Source organism: Hippopotamus amphibius, chromosome 1 (genome assembly GCF_030028045.1).
Source record: "Hippopotamus amphibius kiboko isolate mHipAmp2 chromosome 1, mHipAmp2.hap2, whole genome shotgun sequence".
In the NCBI taxonomy this organism is placed as follows: domain Eukaryota; kingdom Metazoa; phylum Chordata; class Mammalia; order Artiodactyla; family Hippopotamidae; genus Hippopotamus; species Hippopotamus amphibius.
This window is the reverse complement of record NC_080186.1, coordinates 15,205,926-15,215,268: the sequence shown is the minus strand read 5'-3', so window position 1 is coordinate 15,215,268 and position 9,343 is coordinate 15,205,926. Positions and strand designations below refer to the sequence as shown.

At 50.5% G+C, this 9,343-nt stretch overlaps 1 protein-coding gene across 1 annotated transcript; it reads left to right on the top strand.

Moving 5' to 3' along the window:
• On the top strand, positions 1-3,309 carry LOC130830087 (phospholipase A2, membrane associated-like). The gene is made up of 4 exons (XM_057697026.1): positions 1-40; positions 251-395; positions 658-764; positions 3,167-3,309. Exons 1-4 carry the CDS (start codon positions 1-3, stop codon positions 3,307-3,309), a joined length of 435 nt encoding a protein of 144 aa, XP_057553009.1.
• The last annotated feature ends 6,034 nt before the right edge of the window (positions 3,310-9,343 follow it).

The following is a 9,343-nucleotide window of genomic DNA, read 5'->3' as shown; positions in this document are numbered from 1 at the left end:
ATGAAGACCCTTCTGCTGTTGGCAGTGATCATGGCCTTTGGTAAGAGTTGACCCTGACATCTGGCCACAAAGGTGACAGCCCAGGGACAGAGGCACGCTCATCCCTTAGCTGCCCTTCCCATTGCATCTGACCCTCTCTCAGTGGGAGGGAGACAGGGGCCTTTGTGGGGAGGGGGAGAGGGAGAGGCAGAGAGAGGCAGAGAGGGAGGATGCAGGACCCAGGCCCCATCACCAGGCAATTTCCTTCCAGGCCTGCTGCAGGTCCATGGAAGTTTGCTGGATTTTGCCCGAATGATCAAGTACACGACAGGAAGGGAAGCCGTGTCCACTTTTGGCTTCTACGGTTGCTACTGTGGCCTGGGTGGCAGAGGATCTCCCAAGGATGCAACAGATTGGTGAGGCCACCCCCAGCCCGCCCGTCCCTCTCTCCATGTGTGGCCCCAGCAGGGCTGGGAGCTCTGAGGCTTGTGCTGGTGTCTCATCAGCACAGATGCCCAGGAAGTGCCCACTGAAAAATCAGCTAGCCTGTTGGAAACTCTGCTCTAGACTATTCCAGTGTCCCTGGGTCTCTGCCCAGAGTTACAGGGGTGAGACCACAGGGCACTGGGGTCCCTGGAGCTGTGGGGAGGCAGCCCCCATAGCATGGTCTTGTCACAGGTGCTGCGCGGCACATGACTGTTGCTACAGGCAGCTGGAGAAACGCGGCTGTCGCCCCAAGACACGGAGCTACAAGTTTATTTACCGCCGGGGCCAAATCATTTGTGGTAAGAAAGTCCTACAACGCCACCCAGCCTCCTTTGTTCATTTTGCAGAGTGCTCGCTGTGCTCGGCCCCAGAGCTGGATACAAAGGGACAGTGTCCCTGCCTCGAGGAGCTCAGAGTTGAATTGGAAGTTATGAAAATCACAGGGCAACATGCTAGCCTCCGATAGGAAGGAAGAAAATGGGTGGGGCTCTGAATACAGCCTGAGGTTCAAGGAAGGCTCCTGAGAATGGTGACCTCCAAGCTGAGTCTTCAAGGCTCTGAGGAGTTATGGGGGAAGGAGGGTTGGGGACATCCCAGCAAGAGGACACAGGAGGGTCCAAGGGACTGGAGGGACCTGTAACAATTCTGTGTCATTGAAGGATGAAATGGAGTGGTGAGGGAGGATGCTGGAGAGACAGGAAGGGGCTAGGTCAAGTCCCCAAGGCTGTATTGTATGTAGATTTTGTTCTAAAGCAGTAGGGAACTCTTAAGCAAAAGAGTGACTTGATCAGACTTGGCATTTCAGAGGACTTGCTCTGGCTGAGAGTGTTTGGAGACAGATGGAAGGGGAACCGTGAGAAGGCCATTGCCATAATGTGGACAAGAGACCTCTAGCCATGGTAGTCAGGATGGAAGGCTGGAGGGTGCCATTAAGTTACACCTGAGATAGACTCAGCCAAGCTTGGTGGCTGACTGGGTGGGGCGACATGGAGCTAGCTGTTGGATGGCTATACGACCATGGGGATGGTGCCACTGAGGAGGTCGTGCTGGGTGAGGGGAGGAGGAGTTCCCTGGGGAGCATGTTGAGGGTGGAGGCTTCCAGATCACCCAGGGAGAGGGGCAGCAGGCAGCTGGATGAAGGAACTGGCCCATCAAGGGAGGGGTCTGGACACACATTCAGGAGGCGGCAGCAGAGAGCTGAGAGTGGGATGGACCCACCCATTTGATGCTTAAGGGCCCAGAAAGGACACAGAGGAGTGACAGTCAGAGAGAGGGGAGAAGAACCAGGAAGGTCAAGGAGCTGGCAAGGAGGAGGTGATTGGCAGCAGCCAGTTCAACAGAGGAGTCCTCCGGGATAAGGGCTGAGCCGGCTCCTTGCATTTAGAGGCAGGAAGACCTCAGCGGGAGCTGTGTCCATGGAGCAGTGAGGGCAAAGCCAGATTAGAGCGGGTGCAAGGCGGGTGGGAAGTGACACAGAGGTACCAAGTGTAGACAACCTTCTGGAGCAAGTTTGGCTGTGAGGGGAGGAGAGATGGGTGGCAGCTGGTGGGGATTGCTCAGTGCCTCCAGACAGCTGACCCACGAGTGGGATTTTGAGAAGGCCGGAGTTCCCCAACAGCCTCAGTTCTCTAAGCTCAGAAATTATGTCTCCCCATCGGGACCTTTCCATAAGGTCATGTGTCTTTAGCAGGCTTTGGGTGGCAAGCAACAGGATATCCAACCAGCAGATGCTCAGACAATGAGGGAGTCTGACTCTCCCATAACAGAAGTCTCGAAGCGGGCATTGCCAGGGCGGGGGCAGGTTGTCAACTATGTTGCCAAGGGTCCAGTCTTTCCTCAGCCTTTTGCTCTGCCATGTTGGCAAAGTGATGCCAAGGTACACGCTGCATCTCCAAGAGTTATGGTTTCACCCTACAAAAGAGGCTTTCCCTTTGCATATCTCTCCTTTTACCTTTTAGAAATTTTATTTATTTATTATTTTTGGCTGCCTTCAGTTTTCATTGATGTGCGTGAGCTTTCTCTAGTTGTGGCAAGTAGGGGCTTCTCTTCATTTTGCTGACTTCTCTTGTTGCCAAGGATGGGCTCTAGGTGCGCAGGCTTCAGTAGCTGTGGCGCACAGGCTTAGTTGCTCCATGGCACTTGCTCCCAGCTTCCCAGACCTGGGCTCGAGCCTGTGTCCCCTACATTGGCAGGCAGATTCTTAACCACTGTACCACCAGGGAAGTCCCTGCATATCTCTTTTTGTGAAAGGGGAAATTAATCATTTCCATAAGCCCCCAGCTGACTTTCCCTGGTGGCTCACTGGCCAGAGCACGGTCACAGCTACCCAGAGACTAATCACTACAAAGGAAAAAGGGATGACCATGACTGGCTTACACCAATCAAAACACATTCCCAGACCCAAGGGGCCAGGGGCTTTGCACCTGAACACATCTGCTAGGGAGAAGAAAGAGGCAATGGCTAACAGGAAGACTTAGAATCTCAGCGCATGGCTGTTGGTGTCCGCATCAGACTGGATGTGGGCTTCCTGAGGGCAGGAATTCTGTCTCCCCATCAGTCACAAATACCTGGAACATAGGTGCTTGTCCCCAACTAGCAACCATGGGAGAACAGGGGCTGTGTCTTCTCCCCGAGAATTACCACGAGAAACCACAGAATATTAACGAAACCCCGCTCCATGTGTATTTTCTTGTGATTTCAGAGGATCGGGACTACTGTAAGAAACAGCTGTGTCAATGTGACAAAACAGCTGCCGATTGTTTTGGGAAAAACCAGAAGACCTATAATAAAAAGCTCCAATACTACAGCAACCTGCTGTGCAGTGGGAAGGCCCCCCGGTGCTGAGATCCCAAATACCTCGACACCCAATGCTGAGTTGCCTTCTCTAGCGCCCCACTCCCCAAGTTACGCGGCAAATGAAGGAAACTCCCTCTCCCATCCTAGACACAAGTCAGGAGCTTTCTCTTGCCAGATAGAAGCCTTCTGTCCAGAATGAGAAGCTCAGAGTCTGGGCATGTGTGCTGGGCCCCTTCCTCCTGCTTCCTTGGGCAGCAGATTTTTTTCCCCATTTCCACTTTTCTTCAATCCAATGGCATGTTTAGCTTTATCAGCTACACTCCTGGTGGGTTTTTCTGAATAAAGCAATTCATTTGATAACATGTGTGTGAGTGTGTGTGTGTGTGTATGTGTGCAGTGCACACACTGCTCCAGGCACTTCTAGTGTGAGAACAAACTAGTACAAGGCAATAGAGCGTAAGTGGTTAAAAATATAGACTTTAGCATCAGACTGGCTGAGTCAAATCCCCACCACCACCACTTCCCTAAGCCTTAGCACCCTCATCTACATGGAGATTGCTTTGGTACCAAGTGCACAGGCTTGTTAGAGAAGTAAAGGGGATAATGGATAGAAAGCACTGGGTCTGGCATGTCTGCATCTGTCATTGTTACTACAAGTAAAACCCAGCCATCCACCTCTCCTTCCCTGGGCAGGAGCACCTCCTGCTGGCCTATCGGGGAAAAACAGCAGTGTTGCTGTTGATATCTGGGGGAGCTGGAGTCCACCTCTTCCCTGTGGCACATCCTTCTCACTTGTTGCCAGCCTGGTGAAGGTGGGTCAATGTAAGGCTGCCACCAGCAGGACTCTCAGTGCATTTATCCCCTCCCCCAGGGCTGCCTTCCTGGGCTTGTTAGCCATGCAGGGTCCCAGTGGGCCCTGCACCTAGTGCACAGCTCTGCCCCAGCCATCTCAAATTCTTCAAGACGTGGAATCCTGCATTTTATTTTGCACTGGCACCCACTAATTAGTAGCTGGTCCTATCCTTCCCTGGATGCTACTTTCCCTCTAGTCAACTGGGGTTCCTCTGAGACATTCCCACCTGGACCAGCCACACCTAATTCTTCAATAAACATCATCCAGGCTGCTGGCTGTGGATCCCACCAAGGCACCCCGCTCAGGGGCAGGGGTGGGGGCCGAACTTCAGCAAGCTCTGCGTTCACCCAGGAACAGTGCCTCTCTGTAATTCATCTTCTCAGAATGGGAGTCTGTTTTTAATTGGAGAATATTTGCTTTACAGTGTTGGGTTATTTTCTGGGAGCCTTTTTCTAATTCTGCAAAAAAGGAAGCTGCATTTGCTCGTGTAGCCCTGATCACATTCACGCTCACATAAGAGACATGAAAATGAAATCTCCACTGACACACCATTTTTATTTATTAGAATGGGTAAAAATCCAAACGTGTGACCTGCTCTACTGGCATGGCTGTGTGTGGGACTGGCCCTCTCATACATGGCTGGCAGGAGGCCAAATGCCCACAGAGGGCAAATTGGCAAAATCCGTCAAAATGAGAGATGCATTTATCCTCTGGCTCAGCAACTCCACTTCTGGAAGCATACCCTATGAAGACACACCCACACACCCCCTCCCCCGCCCCCAGCACATACACAGTGATGCATGAGGAAGTTTTATTATTGCCACAGTGTTCTGAATTGGGTGGAAATACCCCAAGGGCTCATGTAGAGAGGACGACTTAGATAAACAATAATACAACCTCCACATGGAATATAATGCACCTGTTTAATGAGGGGAGTTTCCCCATCGCAAAATAGAAAATCTGCCGGATGCGGCGGCAAGGGAAAGAGCAGGGTGGAGGAGTGTACATGGTGTGCTACATGTGTGGAGGAAAGGGGGGAACTATGATTATGTGTTTGCTAATACTGACATAAACAGTTAAAGAACAGACTGGAAGTTAATTTCAATGTTTGCCTTTAGGGAGTAGGGCTGGCTCTAGGGAAACGTGGTGGGCACAGATGGGATAAAGGAGATTTCTCAATATGTAATTTTTCATACTGTCTTGCTTTTTTAGCCCTATGAATGTATTTCCTATTCAAAAGAATTGGCATCATCAAACACATACAAACATTCCTCTCCCTAAGACAGACACTTAATATTAGAGACAATATAGTGTAATCCAGGGCCTGGAAAACTACAACCTGCTGGACAAACCTCTCTACTGCCTCTTTTTGGACAGCTTACAAGCTAAGAATGCTTTTTACATTTTTAAACGGTTGAAAAAATCAAAAGAGGAATAATATTTTTCATACATTAAAATGATATAAAATTTAAATTTCAGTGGCAATAAATCATTACTTGGTTTCATACTGTCCATGACTGCTTTGATGCTACAACAGCACAAATGAATAGTTGTGACCAAGAATGTGTGGCCTTCTGCAGGAAACATTTAGTGATCCTTGGTCTAATCTGGTGCTTCCCAAACTATCGTTGATGAAACACCAGTTCATTTGGTCTGTGATCTGCTCAGATCACTAGTTTTGCAAAATAAGATACATACAAAATATCAACCCAAATGTTCTACTATTTGATTCAATGAACATAAAATTACTCTGTCAAATTGCCAGGACCAGATAGTCGCAGGTGAATTCTACCAAACATTTATAGAAGAATTTGTACTTATCCCTCTTAAACTATTCTAAAAAATTGAACAAGAGGGAATGCTTCTGAACTCATTCTATGAGACCAGCAGCATCACCTTGATACCAAAACCCGACAAACGTACCACAAAAAAAGAAAATTACAGGCCAATGTCATTGATAAACAGAGGAGCAAAAATTCTCAACAAAATATTAGCAAGTTGAATTCAATAATACATTTAAAAGATTATACACCATGATCAAGTGGGATTTATTACAAGGGTGTAAGGATGATTTAACATTTGAAATTCAATCAATGTGATATACCTTATTAACAATCTGAAGAATAAAAATCATATGATCATCTCAATAGATCAAAAATCTATTGACAAAATTCAACATCTGTTTATGATGAAAACTCTCCACAAAGTGGGTACAGAGGGAACATACCTCAACCTAATAAAGCCCATGTATGACAAGCGCACAGCGAATATCATACTCAAGAGTGAAAACCTGAAAGTATTTCTCTGAGATCAGGAACAAGACAAGGATGCCCACTCTCACCACTTTTACTCAACATATTATTGGAAGTTCTAGCCACAACAATCAGACAAGAAAAAGAAATAAAAGGAATCCAAATTGGAAAGGAAGAAGTACAGCTGTTACTGTTTGCAGATGGCATGATACTATATACTGAAAGCCCTTAAGATTCCACCAAAAAGCTTTCAGACTGATAATGAATTCAGTTGATGTTGCGAGATACAAAATTAAAGAACAGAAACATGTTGCACTTTTATACACTAACAATGAATTATTAAAAAGAGAAGGGACTTCCCTGGTAGTCCAGTGGTTAAGAATTCACCCTCCAATGCAGTGGGTGTGGGTTTGATCCCTGGTCAGGAAGCTAAGATCCCACATGCCTTGGTGACAAAAAACCAAAACATAAAACAGAAGCAATAATGCAACAAATTCAATAAAGCCTTTAAAAAAAATTTCACATCAAAAAAATCTTTAAAAAAAAATAAAAAGAAAGAGACATTATGAAAACAATCCCATTTACAGTTGCATCAAAAGTATAAAATGGGGGCGGAGTCAAGACGGAGGCATGGGAAGACGCGGAGATAGCATCTCCCCCAAAAGAGATCAATTGCCGGAGGCCAGTGGAGGACCTGAGGCCCAAAGAGACAGGAGGAACCCAGGAGCAACCAGGTAGGACCTGGGGGAAGGGAGGGGAGGGGAAGCCAAACGGGACCGGTACCCCTGGGGGGTAGCTGGCTAAGGGGGGATGTTCCCACCTGGAGAGACGCTTGGGGGTTGGGGAGATCGGGAAACCGCAACTGGGTTTCTCCCACCCAGGAGGCCAGGAGGCCTGCTGAGCTCCCAGGCCTGGGAGCCTGCTGGGCTCACCAGCGGGGTCCTCCACCCTCCAAGGCCCCATCCGGGCTGCCTGGGTCCTGGGGGTGTGGGAGGGAGGGAGGAGGGGCGAGGAGGTGGAGAGGCGGACTGGTGGGGATGGGGGCTTTGAGATCAGGGGAGAGGGAGGCAAGAGGGTGTTTCACCTGCCCTCTTGGCCAGGGAAGCTGACTGGGCTCCCGGGCCTGGTCTTTCACTCTCTGGGTCCCCCGCTGGCATGTGGGTCCTGGGGGTGTGGTGGGGAGGGGGATGGGGGGAGGGAGAGAGGCAGACATTGGGGGTGGGAAGGGATTTTTCCAGGTCAGAAAAATAGGGGAGGCGCCGCCGGGTATTTCTTCTGTGCGGGTCCTCCACCTTCCAAGGCCCCTGTGGGCCATTGGTCCTAGAAGTACAGGAGGGAAGCGGTGGGGGGAGAAGAAGAGAGGCGGAAGGGAGGAGGGACCCTCTGGGATCAGAGGCTCGGGGCAGGAGGGGAAGGCATTTCTGCTGCCCACTGGCCCAGGAAGCCTGCTGGGCTCCAGGGCCTGGTCTCCTACTCTCCAGGGTCCCCTCCCAGATGCATTGGTCCCAGGGGCGTTGGTCCCAGGGGCATGGGAGTGTGGCAGGAGAAGGGGAAGAGAGGCAGACCAGTGGTGGGATGTTCCAGGATCGGAGGACCAGGGGAGGTGCGGAGGACCTTTCCCCAACCCACTTGGGCCCAGCGGGCCTGCTGGGCTCCTGAGTGTGGTCCCTCAGTCTCTGGGGCCCTCTCCAGCTGAGTGAGTCATACAGGTGTGGGAGGTAGAGAGGAGAGGGGAAGAGGAAGAGAGGCAGACAGTGGTGGGGGGGACCTTGCAGGACCAGAGAATCAGGGGAGACGCTGCACGAAATCTCCCTACCCACTTGGCACTGGGAGACCTGTGGTGCCCCCAGGCCTGGTCTTCGGTCCTTCAGGGGCCCCTCTAGGTCTCACTGGTCCTAGGGGTGTAGAAGGAAAGCAGGGGAGAAGTGGAGAGGTGGGCAGGGGAGGGGGCCTTCTGGGATTGGAGGATCAAGGGAGGCGGGGAAGGTATTTCCCCTGCCCTCTAGCCCTGGGAAGCCTGCTGGCTCACAGACCTGGTCTTTCACACTCCAGGGCCCCCTCCAGCTGCTTGGGACCTAGGAGAGTGGGGGGCAGGGGAGAGGAAGAGAGGCAGACAGGGACCCTATGAGACTGGGAGATCTGGGGACGTGCCACAGGTGTTACCCTAGCCCAGTTGGCCCTAGGAAGCCTGTTGGGCATAAGAGTCTGGTCTCCTGCCTTCCAGTACCCCCTCCAGCTGTGAGGATCCTAGGGGAATAGGAGGGAGTGGGTGAGGAAGAAGAGAACCCAAGGGGGAGGGACCCTCTGAGACTGAAGGACTAGGAGAGGTGCCTACCATTTCTCCCACCAACTCAGGCCCAGGGAGCCTGCTGGGGGGCCCAGGACCAGAGACATTCCTGGGCCCCTCTGCCTCATTGGGCTTAAGCCCAATTCCTCACCACCCCCATGGCCTTTTCTAAGCATAGGCCTTGCCCATTGCCTAACCCCCACCCCCCCACCCCCCACCAGCCCTTGTCTAAGCCCTGCCCCCATAGCCAAGGCCTTTTCTGGCTTTTTTTTTTTTCTTTTTCTTTTCATTTTTCTTTTTTTACCCCCACCTCCTCAATTCAGCTATTTCAGTTGTTTTACCTTCCAGTTGTTGCTCCATCTATTTTTTTAAATTTTTTCTAACACACCTGTTAGTTTCCTATTCTTATTGTATTTTTTATCTTGCTATTGTTCTGCTGTTCTCCTACTTTTTTTTTTTTTTTTAATTTTTTTCATTTTCCTGCTCCACACAGCTCGTGGGATCTTGATTCACAAGCCTGGGATCAGGCCTGAGCTCCTGAGGTGGGAGCTCTGAGTCCAAAACATAGGACTGACAGGGAAACCCACTTCCCAGGGAATATTCATCAGAGTGAGGTCCCCAGAGGTTCTCACCTCGACACCAAGACCCAGCTATACTCAACAGCCTACAAACCCCAGTGCTTGAAACCTC

Bases quoted from the DNA above. Each gene is read 5' to 3' on its own strand.
- LOC130830087 (XM_057697026.1), top strand. From the start codon at position 1: ATGAAGACCCTTCTGCTGTTGGCAGTGATCATGGCCTTTG. The intron at 41-250 runs GTAAGAGTTGAC...ATTTCCTTCCAG, and splicing joins GGCAGTGATCATGGCCTTTG to GCCTGCTGCAGGTCCATGGA. The intron at 396-657 runs GTGAGGCCACCC...GTCTTGTCACAG, and splicing joins CCCAAGGATGCAACAGATTG to GTGCTGCGCGGCACATGACT.